General features: G+C 42.1%; 1 protein-coding gene across 4 annotated transcripts in view; it reads left to right on the top strand.

Moving 5' to 3' along the window:
* The window catches only part of KDM2B (lysine demethylase 2B), a 119,078-nt gene that overhangs the window by 8,673 nt on the left and 87,115 nt on the right, over positions 1–23,290 (top strand). For all 4 annotated transcript variants that reach the window (XM_086474396.1, XM_086474399.1, XM_086474400.1 and 1 more), the window contains exons 4-5: positions 3,400–3,446; positions 21,492–21,670. In XM_086474396.1, the coding sequence (XP_086330522.1) occupies positions 3,400–3,446; positions 21,492–21,670 (226 nt within the window). The remainder of the gene's footprint in view (positions 1–3,399; positions 3,447–21,491; positions 21,671–23,290) is intronic.

Here is a 23,290-nt window from a genome sequence, read left to right as displayed (position 1 = left end):
AAATGAGCATAACTTATTACTTTGAAATGATGTTGTAAAGGAATTGTACACGATTGGGCATAAATGTCACTAGAGTGAGAGAAGGTTGGAAACACAGTTTATGTGTTTTTTAAATGACAGAAGTGAAATGCATGAGCAAACTTTCCTATTTGGCACTCTGCAGGATAACATGATTTAATTTTATTTACATTTCCACTTCATACGTGTCTCTATCAAAAGTAGCTGGCATGCAATATAAGAGTTTTGTGGGTGTGTAGATGCATAAATGCTGTGTGCATTGTATTCCATCAGGATCAACATAGTATGGACACCTGCCTAACTGATCCAAAACGTTTAGTCTCATCATCCTGACATTTACTGCTTGAATTAATGAGTGCCAGAGCCTGTTGTCTTCCATCACTAGAGCGAGACTGGATAGTTTGCCTTTGGATCCGAGTCATTTGGTGATGAAATTTGTGAACCTTACATTCCACTTCAGGCTCTGGAGGAAATTATGCCTTACTGGGTCTTTTCTAGCACTACTGTCCCTTGTCCAGAGCAGGCCGTGTGCATCATGGTATGGTAGATTAGGTGATCCACGTATAAGTAGGGTGACTTCTGAGATACAGTGGTCTATAAAATAGATGATATAAGATGATTTTTAGACTTCTGACGTTTTGAATAACTGATGATACATGCTTCCGCTTCTGTTTGCTATTAAGCAGTCAGCTTGCATGTCTGTGCCTGGCAGATGTACAAAGCATAGCTGAACGGTTTGATTACTGTGCTTGGAGGTACTCCGAAATGGCAAGGAATGAGATGAATGAAAAAAAATTATTATACTGAAACTTTGAAAATTGCTTTGCTGTCTATTTCTGACCATCGTGAGCTGTTGCTGGTATGGCTAGAAGCAGGGAAGTCCACCTGTGATCTCTTAGCAGAAGAGGAGCTGTTTTTCTCAGGCGGTTGTTTGGCTGTTTCCAGGATTGTGACTTACAGGGAGACTGCTGTTCGGAGACTGCTGTTTGGAAAGATGTTGTCTCTTTTATCCGAACAGCCGTCATCTTGCATTGCATTGTGGTTAATCAGGTGTGTGTGCTAGCCAGAGCTCATCCTTGTTAGGGTTTGAATAGGAGACTTCTCCAGCAAATCTTTAAACACCTACTAAAATGCACGTTTGCACCCAGTGCATGCAGAGGTGCTTGCATTTCTTTCCTGTTTGAGGCAACATGATTTGTACGTAACAGAAAATCCTGAAATGTAGCCAGTCATGTTTTGGTATTGTCAAGTCACCCCGCTATACTATTCTTCACCTATTTTTATGATATATAAAATCTTTGGTAGCAGTCATAGCATTTTTATGCAAGATGCATTTTCCTGAAAATTGCATAACAGCAAGGGAAAAAAATAATCTCTCCTCAGTTCTTGCATTGTTGGTATTCTGGATTCATATGCAGAAAAATGAATGAACCAACACTTGCTGATTCGTGTAGGATGGGTGATGTTCAAGAAAACAATTTTTTTTTTTTGGACATCATAGTGCTGTAGCAAACCAGTCCTATTTGTTTAAGAGTGAGCACGGCAGTTATGCTGGGGTGAGCTGAAGACTAAGAAGTACAGTCATTTATGGTCTCAGCAGCCAGCAGGAGGGGTTTGAATAAAGCTGGACCTCCCAAGGCAACCTAACTACAAAAAAATCCTGAGACTGCAGAGAAAAAAACCCAGGGTTATGCCAGGTGTGCTCTCCAAAGAACTAAACATGCAACTTTATTGTTGGGGAGGATTGCGTTCTTTTAGTTTGAGTAACGTTTATTGTCAGCTGCTGCTGGAGCTCTCAGAAAGACTGGATTTGCTTGTATGCATCTGGGTTAGCATTGTTATCCATCTTGGTTGTGGATTTTTATTTTGAATTATACAAATGTGAAAAAGATTGCCCATCCAGTTGTTCTATGTGTCTGACATAAAATAGTGGCAAGTTGTATCATTTGAAGATAAGCCTTGCATGTTCTTGTTGCCCACAAATAGTTCCTCCTTCTTCTACTTCTGACTCTCTGGTGCTTGGAAAAAAAGATGAGCTCTGAATGAACCCTGAAGGTCACTAGATTCAGGCTGTTTCATTCCTGTGAGGGAGTGAATTCCAAAGCTGTGAGGCCCTCGCAGCTAAATGCAAAGATGTGAGAGTTGGCGGAGAACTAACAAAAGATACTGTCCAGCCTCCGCATCCCACCAAAGGTGATAAGGGTAAAAGAAAGTGGACAAACAGAATCTGGCAAATAGTTCTCAAGATCTATGCCTGACAGTAAATGCATTTTTTAACTTTGCCTTTCAGTGTTTTCTTAGTAGCAAAAACTATTGCTCCAAAAGTTTGCCTACGAGCTGGATCATTCTCATCTCTAATTGAATTATGTCAAAAGTCCTTTATGACCAGAAGCAGGTTGTTTATCTTCAACCCAGGGCAGTACAAGAGGGACAGAACACCTAGCTGGCAGGTCCCACAGGGCTGGTTTTCATTACAATTCCTTAGTCAAGTTTTTGTGTGATGTGAAGCATGAAATACCGTCAACAAGGTCAAGTCAATCAGCTTTAAAACCCCACTACTGTTCTTGTTTTCTTTTTCCATCCAGTCTATACGTTGCAGAATTTTACTCTCTACTTGACACATACAACTCACTTACTTGATGTACTAGGCTATTGTCTAATTACATTAGACCCTAAAACATTGCCAGTGTTACAAGTGATCGTATAAATGCATCAAAATCAGTGAACCAATTATGCTACCATTTAATTTAGCTCTGAATTAGACCAAATTGAATTGAACAACAATTTCCCTACCCACCAAATATAGCCAGGTTGCCTTCTGCCAGACAAGGAGGTTTGGAATAGTCATTAAAACAAAGGGTCTTTAATTCATTGTTGTTTATATTTTATTTCCAAGCAGGGAACCCAACCTATGATGATCTGACTTTGAATAAATTGGTTTACTGCTCTATGGCTCAGTTTGTATCCACTGGCAAATGTGATAATGCTCACCCCGGGGAATATATGTGAGGCACCACCAGTTGCAAACCACTGCGAGCTGCTTAGCAGGAGCAAACTGTAAAGGTTTAGGATTTTATTGAAATCACCCCCGACCCCTTCCTTTCCTTCCCACTCCAGTGCTGCTAGAGAGTGCTTGAAAAGACACCTCGTCTCCTCTTTCATTACGGGTAGAGAAACTTTTGTACACTTGCCAATGCAAAGATGTAATGTGTGTCATTAAAACTTGCACTGTCCACACTTCAGAGAGGCCTTGCTTGATTCCACCTACTGCATTACGGACAAAGAACACTATACATTTATTTCTCTTTTATTATGGTAACAAAATTGTACCCGTACTTATCGTCACGGTATTTAACATATTGCTTTCTTTGCTAATTATAGAATGCCTGACCCGGATTTCACCGTCAGAGATGTGAAGCTATTAGTGGGTAAGTTATTTTGAATGCACTGGATTAACTCTATACAGAACAGAATTGCTTTGAAATACTTGTCCAGTTGTGTTTGTAGACATTTGTGATAACGCTCAGAATCTGGGAGAAGGCATGGAGAAGCAATTTGGGAATTAAAAAGGCTGGGAGAACCCTAATTAGTAGTTTTGCTGACTGGACTCTGATCTCATGCTGGATAATTGGCCGTTTGAAAGAGAGTGAATGCTTTTGCTCTTAACAGGTGTCCTACATACACTTTTGTGATCCTGGAAAGCGGCAGCTCTATGGATCGAGTTTGGTTTTGGTTTTTTTTTTTTTTTGCCTGTTGTAGAGCATCTGTTTGTAAAAGGTAGGATTGAGGCCATGTCACCTTTTGCCTGTGCTCTCCCCACAGCCTTTATCAGTGTCAGGCCAGGTCAGTGGTTTGAGGAAAGGTTGCTAAGAGTGGCAGAGCACAAAGGTTTGCAAACTGCCCGTCTTTTTGATAAGACACAAACCAGAGAAGTGAGGACTGTAATCATCAAATGTTTCCTAGCAATTTTTGCAAAAGAAATTTTTTTAACTCTAAGAAAAGCTACATTTTGAGTAGGAGATTATACTGTATGTTTCTTTGAAATCTGCTTTTACTGAAGAAGGATGTGTTATTTATCGTCTAGCTGAAATTTTCACTGAATAGTGATACTGCACTGCGTGAAGTCGTCGCTGTAGAGCTCGCTGAGTTTTGGATGTGTTAGCTGCAGTCCTTCATGGAGACTTTTAACTGCATTCTTGCTATTTAGAATTTACTGGTTTTATTTACCTGTGTTGTGGCAGGCATTAATCTTTTAAATTGGCCCATTTGCTGCATTCTGAAAGACAAATTTTTGAAAATTACTCTTGAGTTTAATAATCAATAGGAATATCAAGTTTGGAAAAGATGTAAGAAAAACAAGGGAGAGGAACTTGTGCCTCATGTCTGCTCACTTGGGGTTATCTGTGAGAGAGGGGTTATCTCTGATAACCTTCCTTCACAAACAAAACTTGGCAATGTTGCTTAATTTACGATTATATATATATAAGTTTTGGGGAAAAAAAAGCCCCAAACCTCTTTGGCAGAAAATGTTTGGCAAGTGTTGTGGGAAGTGCTGTTTGCTAGCATTTCTGTTGGTCAATGTGCAGTTAAATTAGGAAATAATATGAGGGTATTTGGAAGTCCTAAATTTTATGGATTTCTTAAATACCTGCACGTGCACATGTGTAGGTACAGAATACCTTTGTTTGCTGCGGAGGAGCTTCGTGCATAAACCTTGTAATTTTCTGAATCCTGTTGGCGATTTTCTGCGAATGTGTACGATAGTTGATAAACTGCCATTTCTGTCTCTGAAACTGCTGAAGCTGAGGGTCTGACTTTGAGATGTTTTGGAACAGTGTCGTGTTGCATAACCACATTGTTTTTCCTGTGTAACAGTCAACGTGTGGGAGTTGCATTTCCTCAAGATTGATGTCCCTTGAAGTATTAGGGGGGTGGAGATTCCTGTGTACATGGCCAGCAAAGCGGGAGGATATTTCTAAATAAGATTAGATTTATAAAACAATGGAGCAGAAATAACAATTGTAATTAACTTTGAGATTAATGTAAAGGTGTGCCATTTCTCACAGCTGGTTCAGCAATCCATGTATATGCTCTTGGCCAGACACTGCATGTCATGGGTCTTTTTTCATTGTGTTTGGACAAACTCCCTTTGGAGTCATTGTGCTGAGCCTGTAATGTGGTCAAGAACATTGATACCTGCTCTTTTTAATACAGTTGATGACTTCTGGCATCACAAGTGGAAACTTTGATTCAAAATATCTAAAATATTTGGGAAATGGACTGTAAGTTGTACCTGAAAAATTGTGATTCTTATGGCAAATTGTTTCTGTCGCTGTGGAATTTGTGCTGTATGTAACAGCCACATTGACACTGACAGCACACAGGGGCAATTCCTGTCTCCGTGCCAAATTTCTAAATTATCTACTGATGACTTCAGGAAACACTGGTGAGCAATTTTCCTATTGCATATCATTGCTGATCATTTTTTCTAGTTTTAGGTTAATACGTGTGTTAAACTCACAATCTAACATTCAAATAAAGCAGATGAAAAGTCTTGTTTTCATAGATTCACAGAATGGTTTGGGTTGGAAGGGACCTTAAAGATCCTCTAGTCCAACCCCCTGCCCTGGGCAGGGACACCTCCCACCAGACCAGGTTGCTCCCAGCCCCATCCAACCTGGCCTTGAACACTGCCAGGGAGGGGGCAGCCACAGCTTCTCTGGGCAGCCTCTGCCAGTGCCTCACCACCCTCACAGGGAAGAATTTCTCCCTAATATCTAACCTAGATCTCACCTTTTTTGGTTTGAAACCATTACACCTCGTCCTATCACTGCACTCCCTGATAAAAAGTCCCTCCTCACCTTTCCTGTGGGCCCCTTTAAGTACTGGAAGGGCCACCCAAAGGTGTCCCTGGAGCCTTCTCCAGGCTGAACAACCCCAACTCTCCCAGCCTGTCCTCACAAGGGAGGTGCTTCAGCCCCCTGAGCATCTTCGTGGCCTCCTCTGGACCCACTCGAGCAGGTCCATGTCTTTCTTACGCTGGGGGCCCCAGAGCTGAACAGGGTTTTTTTTAATATCTCCTGTGATTGTCCCCACATTTTTTTTAGCAGATTCCTCAGATCTTGCCTGAACCTCCGGGTATCTGCGTTTCTGAAGCACGGTGTTTTCAAAACTTGCTCAACGCCTTGCTGGACCTGGGAGGGGAATGATGTTTTGTGAATGTGAAATGGCATGATCGTAACTCTCTGCATCTGAATGTGCGTGGGAGTCGATGGAGAGAGAACATAGCTTGAAAAATGTTGTGTTCTGTGTAAACTTGTTGTTTTTTAAGTGCTCATCATTATAGAATGCTGGTGCTATTTAAACCTATCATGTGTTCTCTTTTCTTCTTCAAATCAGGGGAAGCACATTTGTTATAGAACATTTTAGAGATGGTGCTGTTTTTTTACGAAGCACATAAATTCCATAGGAAGTTACTGAGCCTTTGGTCTCAAATTATTCTGAAATCTTACTTTCTGTTCCTAAAGTGATTGTTGTATCATCCCCATATTTGAGTACCTATAAATCACAAGGAAATAACAACAATTGGTAGCCTAGCTTTTTTTAATCTTCCTTTAAAAACTCTCATCTGTGGCAAGAATAAGGAGGAAAAAAAAGGTGGGTTTTTTGATCATCGTTTGTGATTACTTGGGTTTAGGTATCTTATTTCTTTAGTGTTTTGTCAGACTTCCAAAGAAACATTGCCATTGCTTGTTAATGTGGGTTTTTTTTTGTTTTCATTGTTTAAAAAATACAGATACCAGCTGTAATTTAATTCAGTAAAGTTTATGCCCTACTGTTTATGACTTGCATGTTAGCGTGCATGAATGTGCACCTATGTGTGATGTGTGTGGATGGAACACTCTTCCCGTACAGTAGCTTAGCTTTAGAGAACAAACACTTTAAACCACACGGTTGGAATAATGGTTATAACTAGACTCCTACCTCCGTACGCAAGATATCCTGGATACTTTTTAAACCTGAGACAATGGATTAATTTCAGCAGTTGGAATTTGTCTGGTCTCTGAAATGGCTGTGAGACAAGAATAAAATGGAGAAGTGGAGAGGAATTACTGGCCTGCTTAGGAACTTGAGACAACTCTTGAAAGAAGAAAGCCTCTGCTGTGATTTAATAACTATTAGGCCTTGTAATTTCATTGTCTAAGGTAGATTTGATTGCTAATTCTGAAGGACAGAATGTCACTGTCTTCTCTTTATAAGCTGATTTAAAACTTGATTAAGAGGGTCATTGGCCCTCTTGACATCTCCTTAAACATCTGCCACATCTGCACTAAAAGTTTGATGGCTGTTACTTCTGCAGGCTCCTTATTTTTCTCTCCTGGCATGCCATGCTGGTGTATTGGTGGTGTTAGTACACGCATATGGACTAGTTAAAACCCAAGTGCGCAGCAGTAGCTAGTAAGCATTGGGGCTTTGTTTCATTGCAAAACTTTTTGCACATTTGTGATTGTTGTCTAGATTTGCGTAGTATCTTGGCTTATGTAATTTTTTCTTTCTTTCATGTTCTCCTACTCCCTTGTTTTAGCTTCCAGAAGTTCAGAGAACTTATCTCCATTGTCCATTTCTTCTCTGTAACTAGAGTCAGTCTTCCAGCCGATAAACAGTGTATCTCAAGGATACTCCCAGCCTGGACTCTCAGACACTGTTCTTTTTCCCTGGCTGCTAGTCATGTAAATGTCAGTCACAAAGCTCTCTAGAAACACTCCAGAAGTGTCTTTGCCAAAAAAAAAAAAAAAAAAACGGGGAGGGGATCAATTTAGCTGAAGAACTGATTATGGGGAGTAGCAGGTGTGTGAAGAGGTAAACGTTGGGAGAGCACAATGGCTATTACTAGTTTTTCCTCAGACTGTGTGATTCTGAGTGACTTATTGCTCATGCCCAGAAGAGGCAGCTGTACAGAATAATTTATGTTTTCCAGGCCTCTTGGGGTGGCTTTTTCTGCCAACAGTGCTTGTGGGCCACAGCGTGGAGAGGTGTCTGTCCTAGATGGGCAGAAAAGAAAAAGCGTGTTTTCCCAGACGTGTCTGCATGACTCTCCATCCGTACACAGCTGTGGGAATGCTTTATGCTATTACACTAAAGAACCAATGAAGTACACTTGCCACACTTAACCTAGGGCTGAGCAAGGAGAAAGGTAACTGCCTTGCTCAGCAAGCTGTTTGAAAGCTGAGGCTTCTGTGGTCGCTGCTGACCATCTCTAGCCTGTGCTACTCCTGAATTCAAGGACCAAATGCAATCATTTCCTTTAGTCTTTGATGTCAGAAAGCCAAAGCATTCCATTTTCTCATTTGTTTGATTTTTGTCTTTCTGTTATTCTTCATGGACATCATACAATCTGAAGAAGGGAGCACCGCGTAGTTTTGGAAGCTATGAACCATGTAAAGGCCAGAGAAAGAGGAAGAATACATGAATGTGTGCATCAGTCTATCAGTCTGAGCTCCTTTTTCTTTCTTTGATTACTTTTTTTTTTTTTTTAGTGGTTTGCTTGGGTTAACACTGATTGAATTTAAAAGAGTATCTGCTTTTCTGTGGCATCTGCAGTGTCTCGCCCTTTGGCTTGCAATTGATGTCTGCAGTGCCTTTGTCTTCCTGGGTTGTCAACAGCCTGCCCAGGAGCTCCCTGGGTAGGTGTGGAGCCCCTGCACAAGCGTGGTGTCTGTATCTAAACAGTAATGGCTGTATTTGCTTTTATTTTTTATTTTTAGCTCACCTCTCTTCAGTTTGCTTGCCACAGGCTGGCAGTCTATCGCCGTTGAATCCCAGCTTTTACGCTCATACCTAAATAAACTAAATAAACCACTAAATAAACCAGAGTGGTGCTGCTGGGTCTGTAATGTGCATCGCCTCCTCTCCCTACGGGCTGCTGCAGCTTTGTGGGCCAGGGTGGGTATTATACGCCCCCAAAGCCGAGCTTGCAACCCCGGCTAGTGGCAAAAGGGGCGATTTCAAAACGTACCGAGGATTGTAAGAAAGAAAAGCGACTTTCAGTTATTGTGATCCCTGAAGAGGTTAAAGTTGTGGCCACAGCGGAAACTTCTGTAGGATCAGCAGCATTGTTGTATGGAATTCACCGTGCCCAGCCGGGCATTGTGTCAGTGGGAACAGTGCAAGTACAGGACTTACACTATTCATGGGGTGGTCTAACAACTGACATCAGCTCACTGATTGATTTTATTTAACTAACTCACTAAGGGTTTATTTATGGAAATAAATAAGTGTAGGAGCAGTGACAAATGTATCATCAGTCATGTATTTTGCTATTAAAATCTGGTGCTGTAGACTGGACTGGGCCATAATGCTTACATGGATAGAAAATGTTTGGTTCCCTTCATTTAGTTGCTGTGTTCACAAACTGTTTTGAAACGCTTTGGTGTTTTCATCTTGTATAAAGCGTCCAAGTAAAGGTGAAAGCAGCAAAGCTTTTAATTGTGATCAAATTTGTGCACTGAGATATGGTAGTAAAAGGCAAACATGACAAAGCTCTGAAAACTGTTGCAGAGAGCAATGTTCATCGGGCCCAAGGAGATGATGCACAAGATGGGACCTGATAGATTGTTTCGGTATTTGATTTCTGTGATTCTGTCAAATCTTTAAAGACCTGGTGGCAGGCTTTGATCTCCAAGACAAAGGGTGAAAGGAAAACCAAGGCTCTACATATCCTGTTGCTTTCTTTGCTGGGAGTAGCTGAAGAGATACCTGATTATTGCTGGGTTTTGCCTTCTCATTAGAAACACCAAAAGAACAGGAGCTGAGCTAAAGATTTCAGTTGCAAATTGAGTATTTAAAGAAATATGTGTGAAGGTCTCTGCATCAGCTATGAGTTTATAATCATGGTGTCAGTGGAGAAAGATAATAGAATAAATTACATCATTAAATCCGACATATTTGCAAGGGAAAGGCCCTGTAAATAGGGGCAGTTGGCCCTGTAAATAGGGGGAGTTGGCCCTGAAAAGTGCAGGTCAGCCTTCCCTTGTGCTGCTGCCAAGTACTGGTTCTGGAGGAGATGCTGTGTGCTGTCATACATCTGCTCATGGTTTATTCACTAAGTGGATAAGATGTTAAGGACTTCATCGTACCGCGCTGAAGTGAGTAACTGAGCTTTCTTTAACATCAGTGGAAGAAATTAGACCTGCAGAGGAGCATTTCACTGGCTGTTAAGGTTTTTTTTTCACTGGGAAGAGACCTAAGCAAGCTTTCTGAAGTTTGGCATCACAACATTTTGCTCATTGTAGGAGTAACTGCAATTCCACAGTGTAATGGTGCCCAGCTAATAGTGTGGCCTTCTTTTCCCAGGTGGAAACTGGGCTGAAGGGTGAAATGATCCGCTCAGGTGGCTGTTCAGTGCAGTGCTGGAAACAGGATTTGGGGAGTCTCAGTTTCTAGTTTTCCTGTAAACTATAAATGATGTATTGAATGTGGTGAGCTGTGGCCTCTTCTATGCAGGGGACTGAGATGGGGTGGAATAAGTGCCCTTGCTGGTTAATGTAAGTAGGCTGATTTAAATAATTTAAATTCAGTTGGGACAGAAGGGATTACTGCCTGTCAAGTGTATGTAACAGCCACAAGCTATGTGAGGTTCTGTATCTTTCATCTAGTCATTTGTGTTCTGTTAAATATATATGCTGCTGTAGTCCCCATGAACTCCAGCTAAAATGAGGATATACATGCCAGGTACTTCACGGAAAGCCAAGAAACCCCCTAATCCATGCTTCTGGAAGTAGGTGATAATGATAGGGGCATGGAAAGAGATGCCAACGTTGCAGATAGTGATTATTCTGGGTTTATAAAATGTGATTTTCATATATCTTAAAAACTGTACACACATTTGTAGATGACTACATACACATACATCTAAATTTCATTCAGTACTCAATCAAGAATCATAAGTGGTGTCTCCACAGAGGAGAAAATTGCGGTGGTGGTGACTGCAGATCAGGTGGGTAAAGACAGGAGGGAGGACAGAGACAGCGTAAAACCTTTCTTTTACATTAGCATACATTTCTTCTGGTGCGTTAGCACAATAGTTCCTGAGCTGGCTGTGCAAGTGTCTTCAGCTTTTTGTTAGTAGCTGCTCAAAAAAGCTGAAAGCAAACCAGACAACTGTCTCTGAGTAACTGCTTCCTAGTGATTTTTTCTTTGGTTCATTCCTCCTGCGTGTTTGCTCCCCCTCTCAAATTGATCTGTTCTGAAAATTGTATCATGGTTGAATTCACATCGAACTACAAAGCAAGTCGAGAGGCTTGTAGTGTGGTCTGCGGGCAAGTAGGGGAAATTTTGTCTTAATCAATGTACAGTTCTCCATCCCGTGAAAGAAAATTAGCCGTGCAGAAACAAAAGAAGGACAAAGCAGCCACACACTGCAGTTCAGAAAACTTTCCATCATTTCTGCTGAATAGGGACCTAGTGTTGCTTTTTCTATAGAGCAACGCTCCATTTGTTTCAAGGAAGTTGTGAAATTGGAGACCGAGAGGAGTTTGGAGGGAGGCTCATTAGAGAAACTTTGTTGTGAGGAGTGCTTCCCAAAATTAAACAGGCTGTTCAAAGGAAGTGCAAAAGTCTGCCCTCAGACTTGCATCGAAGTCTTGATTAAGATGTATGGTTCTCCCCCTGTGTGGGGATTTGCCCTGTGAATGGGAGTGCCACGTTTGGAAGAGCAGAAGAGCTGAGTCAGGAGTCTTGTGTGGAGGGATAAGGAGGAAGCAGTGAGGTCTTTGCTCTGTTTCTAGTGTCCAAATAATGCATTTTTTCAAAAACAGTGGACAAGGTTCTTCTAGGGGAGAGGTGTCAACAGTGATCTCATGAGAGGGGAGGTACTTGTATGAAATATTTCCATTCATTGTAAGATCTCTCCTCTTCTTCCTCATGGGGATTTTTGTGCCCCATGGTGTGATCTGTGCCTGGCTTGCTCTCTGGGTTCTGCTTTTTTCTTTTTCATGTAAGTGGGACTGTTGGAGTATTAACCAAAACTGAGTTAATGAAAGCATCCTCATTGTTCTCAAGGTTTGGAAGGCCAATGTCTGTGTAGTTTTATAAAACAACTTTTGAACATGTTCTTCAGCCTGTGGGGATTCAGACTGAGGGTACCTCAGTCTCTGGGTCCTGCAAGTCGCATCTGAAATTCATCAAGGGACTCAGATCCACAAGAGACACGTGTCTCCGATAGCTGAGAGGAGCAGGGGGATCCAAGAGTGCTCTGAAGACAGGAGATAAGGACAGCTCCTTGCAGGATGAGGCTGAGCTTGGATGTTCCTCACAAGTGACTGTAAAATAATTGCCTGTCAGTGCTATTCCCATTGATCTGAGGATACAAACCCAAAACCTGTGCGTTAAGGGAGCTGAGTTATGTACCTGGCTACAAGCTTTTTCAAGGGGAAACACGGAAAATCAGAAAGCAGTGTATGTCAAGGCCAGTGATTGGTCTCAGATGTTAGAAGGCTGCTTGTAGTATTACAGCAACATGTGTTTGAGATCCAGTCTTTATAAAAACAAACAGTTCCTCCATCATATTGTTTTGTGGCCAAAACCTGTTTTAAAATCTCCCACTATTTTTAAAAAACACTTTGTTTTTAAAATCCAGTTCCAAATGTCCTCACAGTCATGCTGTTGGGACTGCCAACGGGCTTCGTACGCTGAAGCTTCTCTGTAATTGGGAAATCTGCTAAGTCAGACCTCAACGAAAATTGGCAAATAAATATTACCACTGAAAATGATAACTTCCAAGTGCCTCTAAGCTAGGATGGAGTCAAACCAATAGTCTGTCAACAAATGGGTTTATAAGTACTGTTGGTCTGAGCTGGCCAGACTTCTAGCTGTTGCTTTTCTTTTAAATGTGAGAACTAGAAAGAGGAAACATCTGGACAATTAAAAAAAAAAGGCACTGTTTTACTGAAGCGAATCATTCCAATCCTGTCTAACAGGTTTCTCTTTTCCAAGTACAGCACTGAAGACTTATCGGCTCATCCTTTTGTCTTTGTGTTTTTTTCTTCCTTTTCCCTTGAGCGACCTCTTCTGTTTTCTTTGTATCCCTCTTTCTTTGATGAGGCTACTGCACTGTAGGGAACTCATTTTACTCCCTAATCTCATAGTAGCTCGTGAGGAAGCACAGATAAATCCTTCCAGACTTGAGCAAGTGCTATTAGGATACTCTTACTAACCATGAACCGCTAATAGTAGAGAGATCATCATACTTTGCTGTAAGCAGAACCAGTAGGACTTGACAGGTGGGGTTTTGTTTATCATGGGATCTATTAGTTCTTTGTGGGACACCAGCAGTCGTGTATGTTGATCAGACAACGTAATGTGATGTCTGAACTGTTCCTCTCTCTGTTCCCCGCTTGCTCAGGGCTAGGAAGAATTAAAGTCGTGGAGCTGCGCTGTGTTTTCTCCTGGGCAGAATTAAAATTGGAAACTTGACTTTGGAGTTTCTGAATGGATTTTTTTCAAGAGAGGGTTACATTAATGATTTTCTTACAGTTTCAGGGCTCTACCTAATTTGTTGAAAAATGAAGCGGTTTGTAGCAGCTCTGAAGCAACGCCTTGGGACTTTGGTGTCCACCAGTATTAAGGTGGAGCAGCACATGTATAAAGTGGAAATCTCTCCATGTTAAAGTGGTGTATTGCAGACTTTCAGAGGACATTGGTTCATTTAACATGCACTGGTTTTGTGCCTCTTAAACAGCTTTTCTTTAAGAAGAAAAGCCCCAGTCTGCAATATCAGAAGGGGATGTTGGGGCTGTGGTTTGGGGTCGCTGTATGATTTCCCACAGCACCTGCCAGCGCTGGTGGTGGATGCACATCCCTTACCCTGATGGGTGTGGAACTGTGCTGTGAAGCAGGCAGGGAGCTCACCCCGCTTGAAAAAAATTATTTAAGCTTCATCAGTTTCTTGAGTATTGGTGAACAGTTTGTATCATGAAACCAGGACCTAGGGCAGAGTGAGGTTAAAACTTACCCAGTGTTCCTGATAGACTGGAAATAGAAACTTGTCCCTGTAATTCCAGTACTGTGCTCTCGTGCCAGACCATCTTTTTGTCATCTAAACTGGCATCTAGCTTTCACTCTTGCTGCCTACTGTGTGCCCTGGTATGGTGTCTCTATTCCCTGAGCTACCCATTCCGTCTAACAATTGCTTTTTTGCCATACCAGTGAAGCAAGTTTATATTGGTGTCCTGTTCACTCTCTTCCTTCTCTCCCCACTTCTGGCATTGCCCTCCTGTCCCCTTCCTGTGTGCTGCCACGGGCTTTGTTCTTTCTTGCAGTAAGGTTGTTCAGAAAGTTGAAATGGCAGAAAACTCACAGTCTTCCTCCCTCGCAGAGAGGGGGAGGAATATATATATATATTATTTTTATTGCTGGTTTAGCTCTCAGCACTAACCAACGCTGGGCTAAAACATGATGTAGCCTTCTACTTCTGTTGTGAGTTTCCACTGGGAAGCTGTGCATCAGAAGGGTGCCTTGTGAGTGAGCCTTCATCCATGATTAGGGCTTCTGTGCAATAAAATAAATGAAAAAGAAGGTATTTGATGCTCCTTCTTTATGTTTTTTTTTTCTCTCAGAAATAAAAATGAAATATTATAACACTCGCCTATGTTTAGCATGTCCGCTGACTTGCCATTTTGGAAGTAAAACCATTTCTATTATTAGAGCTGAGCTTCCTGTTTGAGCTCTCTTTAGGTTTGTCCTTTGCCTAACTCAGTCAAACTCTTTAAAAAAATCTTAGTTAAACTGGCACAGTTTAGCTAAAAACAGTTATGTTCATGTCCGGATATAAACAGCAGTAAATCTGCTTTGAATGAACTTTATAATAAAAATCCAACCTCTCAAAGGAATGTATTTCCATGATGTCAAAACCTGAAAGTGAAATTGAGCTGATGTGCTGATGTGGTCATGGTCATCTCAAAGCCTCTGTTTACAAGTGGATTTAAAAATGTTGTTCACGTGGGAAAATTAACCAGAACACCTATTTCAGAGTAACCCCATAGTCACACTCTGCTTCTGCAACAAGTGTCCTCTGCTTTAGCTTATCCGAACTAGAAAAGAGCTGTCTTATTCTGGAGGAATAGCACCCAAAATCCTAAATATTTCATGGCATTTGTTATGCTTTAGTGTCATAATTTACCTTAGTCCGAAATTACCTTCAAGCATACCTATGCCTTTACCTAAAAATATGTATCAATATCAGCATGTTCTGGAGGTCTGATGTAATCATGGCTGTATACTTCTTAAGATGTCCTCATGGAAGCGTGGATACTAGGTGTGTGGTGGTGTTGCCAGCCCTTTGAAGGGACACCTTTAAATACCAGTCCAGACCAAAGGACAGCTGCAGGATTGCTGATTTAATTCACACGTTAATTGACAACATGAATGGTAGTTGAAGGTCATCTTCTGCTTCCTAATTGCCAAGTATCAGGAAAATCAAGGCCGTAGTGTTTCTCATTATGGGCTGATGCTGAGATTTCAGGAGGGCAGAAAGGCAACCTAAGGGAAGAGGTAGTCTTTTCCCTCCCAGTTCTGGCTGTTCCACCCCTGCTGGTGCCGTGCTGGATTTTGATCCTGAGGTCCTTCTCCTGGTCCAGCTTTGGTGCAGGCTTAACCCCTCAGAGAGCTGATCTGGTTCACACTATCAGCAGAAAACTAGAAAACCAGAAAAAGGAAAGTATTTTCCTGCTATTGTAGTAATCTCCATTTGCTTGCCCCAAAGTGAGAGGAGTGCCAGGGTCAAAGCGGGAGGAGGTCAGGGCTGCACAGCCAGGACAGGGCAGGTGAGACCTTGGAGGAGCAGGGAGCTTTGAATCGTCTCAGCCAGCTCCCAAAACCTCTGGATGCCAGAGGTGCGCTCCATCCCTGGGAGCTGGCTGCTGGGTTGCAGGCTGGGCTTTGTCACACGTTGCCTGATGCCCTGGGCACAGCTTTGCTCTTCTTTCCACCATTGCTGCTGCTGCTGGAGCACGGCACAAGAAAGTATAGCTTGGGATTTACAATGTAAATAAGACCATAAAAACCTAAATTGTCCTTTCCTTGTTGGGGTGTGGTTTTGCATCAGAGGCAGTTTTCCTAAAAATAGAAGGAGAATAGATTGCACTGATCCAATCAATGCTCCTTTGTACTTGTCTTTTGGAAAATAAAGAACTCTGCTGTGGCCAGATTAACATGTCACTTAACAAAATAATTTAATTTCTGGAGGATGCTCTTGCTCGTGGAGAATACAATGCTACTATAAAATGCTATGAACGTGAAATTATTTGATTTTTATAATATTTTCCCTGTATTTTAGACGTAACTGTTAAATATGTTTTATGTTGAGACATTTTAGGAAACGATCAGTGGTCTTAAAATAGATTTGATAAATAAATAAAACACAAGATTTTCAACAAAGTTATATCCCTTCCCACTTTCCTTGGAACTTGTGTTGTTTTCCTTTCTGTAATAGTTCTTTGTGTGCTAGCTCTGTCTTTTCAGCTACCTGGAGTATGCTTATACTATAGATTAATGCATTTGGATTAAAAATAAAATGTTTCTTTGTATATGGATTTTTTTTTCCATGTGGTTTTCACTGGCTGAAGTTTCAAAGAATCACTGAAAATTACAGTTTATGTTTTGGGTAGACGTAAAGATACTAATTGATTCTATATAATGCCACTAAACCACATTATTTTCCCTGAGTCTCTTTCTTTAGTCTAGTCCTGTAGCATTAAGGCTTAAGACTTTTTGCTGGCTTAAGCTTTTCTTGTGGACATGCTCTAAATACCTTACCTTTTGTGGCGTGAAAAAAACTAATAACATGGGTTATTGCAATTTGGCAGTTTTACAGCAAATGATAAAGCTGCAGACACCAAAGTGGGGAAGGAGGGGGAAGGTACATGTCAGGTACGTAGCTTTACATCTCCATAAGAGGGAAATAATTTAACCCCACTGAGAAGGCTCGTGCTCTGCAGCCAGCGTGGGGTGTGCTGGGGAGCTGGGGCAGGGGGGTGGATACCTGGGCGAGGGGGTGTGAAGAGGAAAGGCAGAGAGCACTGCAAAGGGGGAGCTGGGTGGCCTGGGGATACTTGTTTCATGGTGACCAGGCTGTGCTGGGAAAAATGCTGGGTGAGAAAATGAACTGGGAGGCGTGCAGGAGAGATGTGTGCGAGTGTCCGAGCTGGACCCTTATTTCCCTTTGTTCTTCTGTGCCCTCTGGTGGATCTGGGAGCGATGGTGTTGGTACGTGTCTCTTAAGTTGTTCTTACCCTGGGTCTTCAATGCAGGGAGTGTCGTGAATAGCTCCACTCTTGCAACCCACGTCCTGCCCAGTTAGTCTGGGATAAAATCATAGTCTCCTGTGGGTAGCAGAAGAACACAAGCTCTCCAGCTCCGGGAGCTCCGGAGGGATTAACTGGGATGCAAGTCAAAGCCTCAGTCTTTAGGCACAATTAACCTGCTAGTGAAGCTAGCAGATTTCCTAAGGCTCTGCCAAAAATCCTGCTTTACAGACCAGGGATTTTTTTCCCAGTAAGAAGCATAAGGATTAGACAGGACCAGCAGGCCTGCCCCTTGGCATTTGAGGTTGGTTTCCAGTTGTAGAAACTATATTGTACCATGGGCACAGATCTTAATCTAGTCACAAAGAGTTAAAATAATTCCCCAAGGTAGCTTTATCCTCCTAAAGGACAGGCTTGATAATCATTCTTACAGAAAGGACATTTCATCTTTCGTCTGCGGTGGGAGAGTTGCACCTTTTCCTGCCGGTGGTACATGGGGGAAGAGACAACAGCCTAGAAAACACTGGTTTAATTTGCACCTCTGATCTCACCTCCTGTGCATTTCTCATGTTCTGCTCCATGGTTCACGGTTGCTTTGCTTGTGGACCACCTCTTGCTTCCACTGCTCCACTGGATCAATGCTAAATCCACATCAGGGGAAAAGATGGGCTGTTTTGAAGACTGGAGTCTGGTAGCCTGGATAATGCAAGTCTGAAGCTGTTTCATCAAGGCAGGGGAAGGCAGTGCTTCACCTTTTTAGAAACGGGAAACGGCAACTGTCGGACCCCAGAGGAGATTAATATAGTCCCAGAATTTCCTATTCACTGTTCCCTCTATGGCAAATTGTTACAATATTCTATACGTGAAGCAAAGTGTGGGTGCGAATTCTTCAGGGGAGATCGATGAGAGCTTTGCTGAATGGCTTTGGAGCTGGAGCCCATCACTCCTGAAGTCTCTGGGGTGGTCTTGGTGAAGCTGCGATTTATGAAGGTGTTTGCTGACGCAGGGAAGGTGCCTGTGTAACTTGCATTCATGAAGTGCAGTTCTCTCTCTGACTAGAGGACAAGGTTTGCTTCCCTGTTGCTCTCAATATACTTATTTTTGCCAAGAAGTCCAGAACAGAGAGGAGCAAATCTCCATACCAAGATGACTTGTACAGGGGGGGCAGTGGGAGGCAGGGACTCTGCACAAGTCATTTTTCCTCCAGGTGTTCATTTTGATGTAAAAAAAATAATGGAACAGATATGATATATTCTATATTCCCCCCCCCCCTTAATTTTACTGTGTATTTTACTAATATGTGCGCTGGAGTAAGTTAATTTTTTTTCTTAAGGTTTCAAACTAAACAGTTCTTAAGTAGCTCTTCCTGATTGATTTTATTTTCCAGCTTACATCTCTGCAACTGATTCTTCTCTCTCCTTCTTGCTTTTGTCTGTTCCTCTTGTCAAAGATGGCGCTAGCTTGTTTCTTAGTTACTGTCTTTCTGATCCTTCGGGGATTCACTTGTGCTTGACGAGTAGGCAGCAGTAGAGGAGGAAGATGTTTCTTCTTTAGGCTGTAAAATCCCCTCAGTGAACCCTAGCATCACCACTTTGCCTCTGAGTCACATCTGCTGTGGGAGAGGAGACAACGCCTCTTAATCCTGCACTGTCCAGGCATTCTCCAGTCAAGAGTTATATTGGAGAAAAATCCTGGGAAGCCAAGGATGAGGTGATGCACGGTGCACTGAAGCTTCCCATGTCAGCAGTAAGAGATGGTCTTTGCCAGCTAGGGATCCAGGTAGATGTTAATCCATGTGCAGCGAGTGACGAGCTGAAGCAAGGAATATGGTCTGTACGAGCTGCCAGGGTTGCTGAGATCCTGCTGGGACTTGGTGGGTAGCATCAAGCTTGATTGAGTGGAGTCCCTTCTTAGAGGACAGGGTGAAAGTGTGGCAAGAGGGTATCTAGGAAATGGTTCACAGAAGTGGTGCATCACGTAACATGCATGTTGGAGATGTTCAGAAATCCAGCCTGACCTGAGATCTCCCAGCCTGCCACTGCTTTTTGGAGCCTCTGTGTGCTTCTTTCCCTTGATCCTTACCTGTCTCCCCTTCTGGATGATGGTTTTTAACCCTCTCCTGGGGGCAGGAGATAAAAGAAAGAACTGACTGTTTTCAGGAAAGAAGAGCTGAAGTTGGCAGTAAGCCAGAACCGCTGGAAGTGGGCAGCGAGCATGAGGCTGTTAACCTGTAATATATACATCTCAAATTTTGCGAGTGGTACTCTAGGAATCATTATGTATGGGCTTGTTTGATAGTACTATGGTTTAAGAGAAAAACACCCCCTTAAATTACTCTTTAATTTGGAAGTCAAGAGACTATCAATTCAAATTTTAGCTCTTCTGCCCGTAATTGATAATCATGTACATTTAACAAACCTGCTATTGAACTGGGCCTCATACTTTTAATTCATCAGGTAACTGCTGATTTTTCTTTCAGAAAGGATAATCGAGAGGCTTCCAGCAAAGCTGAGATCAAACCTAGACTGTAATATGGGAGATCCCAGACTCTGCCACAGAGTCCTTCAAATACAATTTTTTCGGTATCTGTGTACTTAACCCCTCTGGGCTGTAGCCGTTGCTTTCATCCCCAGGCACTGGAAGCCAGGAATCAGGCTGGCTTTTATTCAGGGGCTGTTTAACAGGACTTCACCCCAGTTGCTAACCTTTCGAGTTGAAAAAAAGACTGTTCCCCCTAGACAGTAAAGTTTAAAAGTTAAAAAAACAACAACAAAAAACCCAAGCCAAACCTAGATTTTTTTCTATGTTGTTTCAAACCTGCAAATACCAAATTTAAGGTCTCTTGTGCTTTTGCACAGGTGACTAAACTTTGTCCCCATCCTGCCTCAGGGTGGCAACGCTACATACAGTCCCCAGCTCAGCCTAAGGATGAAATCCTCTTCACCGGCCTTGTAGTGAAGAGTTTGACTGACAGGCCAGTGGGACTATTCCAAATTTACACTGTATAAATTTTTCTTTTTGATTACAAAGCTTTATGGTCTTGAGTTCCTTTCCAGAATCGTTATCACATCTGTCACTGTCACTGCGATCAGTGGCTAAGGATGTTTTTAATGGAGTGATGCAATCCAAACTATCATTCTTGCTGAAATACTGCTCCCAAGCACACAGTAGGCCAGGTGCTGTAATTATTAATAATTCCCTCTGATGGCATATATCGGCCCTCCATTTTGCTTTATTGCAATTTATTTTGAGTTATTTCTTCAGCAGTGGAAATGGTTTTGGAAGGATTTTTTGGAAGTGTTTCGAGTTTGTTTGCTGGAATCCTTCTCTCGTGAAAATGAGGCATGTCTCTCATGGGCTCCCATTCGCTCACACACAAATGAACTGCTAATTAGGGTGATGAAATTGCTGGGAGAGGTGAAACCTTCCAGTTGGCCGAAGGGAAGATTGTGGATTAATCTGTGTAAAACTGAAGGCTCCGCTAAAACTGCTGTTCAACATTCTGGTGCTAATAAGACTTGTATGTCTGCCACTCCAGAAGCTGAAAGTATGTCCTGTAGTTTTTGTTGAGAGATCCAAGGTGGGGGCTCACTCTTCTATGGCATTTAGTGCTTTCATCTCCCACTGATGATGACTGGAATTGAGAATACTCAGCAATCTGTATAAGGTGTTCAGCAGTTTATAGCATCCGGTGATGCAAGGCAGTTTGCTCTTCATGGGTAATTTTTGTACATGAGTAAAAGCATCTTGAGAGGCATATGGATGTTTAGAAAATTGCAGAGTATGATTTGGAGAGCTATTTGTCTTGCATGCCCCCTGCTACCATATTATATCACTTCTTCATAGTTTTTAATGTACTTCTGCTCATGGCAATTCATGTAAAGGAGGAAACGACTCTCTCCATCTCTGAAGCAGAGAGGTACCAGGTGACTTGTTCAGTGTCATACTGGGCAAAAAGTCCAGTTCCAAGTTAGTTTCACTGTTTGAGCTGCTCAGGACCTGTGGAGAGGCTGATGCTGGTCTCTCGTCCTCTAATAACAGTTTCCCTGCAGTTGTTGATAATTTATACGTATATATGATAATATACATACATATATATACACACATGCACACACATGTATATATAAATAAAGCTAAGGCAGATGTTTTGAGACTGTTTCTGTGTGTTTGCAGGAAGCCGACGGATAGTGGATGTGATGGATGTGAACACACAGAAAGGGGTTGAAATGAGCATGTCTCAGTTTGTGAGATACTACGAAACACCAGAGGCCCAGCGTGAAAAACTCTACAATGTCATCAGCCTGGAGTTCAGTCACACAAAGCTGGAGAACATTGTCAAGCGCCCCAATGTGGTAAGGGATCCTGTGGTGATGGTGTTTATTTTCACCTTCTTCCGAGTCACAGGTTGCTTTGTAAGAAATACAACATGGACTTTAAACAAGGTGATGTGAAGTACCTGTTACTCCTGTCCATTTAGTGTTAGGATCTCATTTTTACCCAAGTAGAACCTTGGTCTCCTTGGAAGTGGAACTTAATTTACAGGAATTAAGTATCTGATGATCTCTTAATCATGTGATTTGCACAGATACCCAGTTCCTCTCAAGGTATTTAGGGGAAATTCTATCCAAAATTAAACACCTATCGTTTTTCCTCCTCTAAGGAAGCTTAAATTCCTTATATATGCACCCTCCTATTAACTAAAAAATGTTCAGGGGCCTCCCAAGCAAGGAAGTTGAAAACACATGTATTAAATGTAGAAATTTATACGTCATTAAATCAGCATAGTTACTGCTGTGTCAGAATTGGCACTGTCAGAGGAAAGGTTTTGTTTTCAGATGCTTTTCTCCTTCTCATTTCTAAATGCTGTTCTAGTTACACCAGCAGGTTTTTCTCACTGGGGACATCTCTTGCCTATGCTCACAATATAAACACCACACTTCTGCCTGAACAGATCAAAAATAGATGGCAGCTCTAATTGCTGATTTGTAGAAGTAATTCTTCAGTAGGGTTTTGAGTTCTGTTACCCACCTATCACAAATTGAATATTAAGCACATACTTAGAAGTTCGTGCAGGTTTTTGCTGTCATTCAGACACTAGCGGGCAGTTTGGAAGTGCTCTGGGGAGTTTCTGGTGTTCAACCAATCTGGTTTTCCCAAGCACATCATGCTCAGCGAGCTTTTAAAACATCTGTGCGAATTTCCTGGGTGCTCCGAACTGAAAAATGCAATTAGGTACCTGTTCCCACGTGTAAATGAATACTTCCTATCTGTTTAGTACAGCCTGAGTGCACAATCGTTTGTAAACCCAGGAATATTTAGACCTCACTGACAGCGAGATTTGCATTCCCACTAGGTACTTGGGAATAGAAGAGAGGGTGCTGGGGAAGTGGGTGCTGAGAGGAAGTCCAGTACATAAAGTCAGATACTAGCTGCATACTATATTTGTGTACGTGGTTCCCTCAAATTCTGCAGAGCTCTTTGAGCCCACGTAAGGCAGAAATACTTGATTCATGTTCCCTGTTGTGTAAAGACTGTGGGTTGCAATATGTGGGAATTATTTCAGAATCAAGGCAGTAACCATCGATTTTTGTTTTCATATACAATTGTGATATTCATGGAATTGGTCCTGTTTCTTCTGGCTGCGTTATCTCCTTTTGCCTCTTCTCAAAGTACTGTGTGTTATCAACAGTGCCTGGTGCAGATGGAGAAATAGATAGGGGTCAGCCTCAATCTGCAAGAATTTCATGTGCTAATTGCCCTATTATGAAACGCCTCTGGGGATACAAACAGTTGAGTTGACTCATGCAAATAACACTCTCGGGTGGGCCTTCAGAAAGATTTAGCAGTCAGGAGGCTAAGTCGGGTGCTAACCATGAGTGAATTGGACTGCTCCGTTCTTGCTTCACACAGTCAGAGGACAGCTTCGTCACCAGCGCCTAGGATAGGTCTTGCAGCCCTTATTGACCCGTAGA

This window comes from Leptosomus discolor, chromosome 16, assembly GCF_034619465.1.
Source record: "Leptosomus discolor isolate bLepDis1 chromosome 16, bLepDis1.hap2, whole genome shotgun sequence".
Taxonomy (NCBI): domain Eukaryota; kingdom Metazoa; phylum Chordata; class Aves; order Leptosomiformes; family Leptosomidae; genus Leptosomus; species Leptosomus discolor.
Note: the sequence above shows the minus strand (reverse complement) of the source record. Positions and strands in the feature narration are given on the sequence as shown.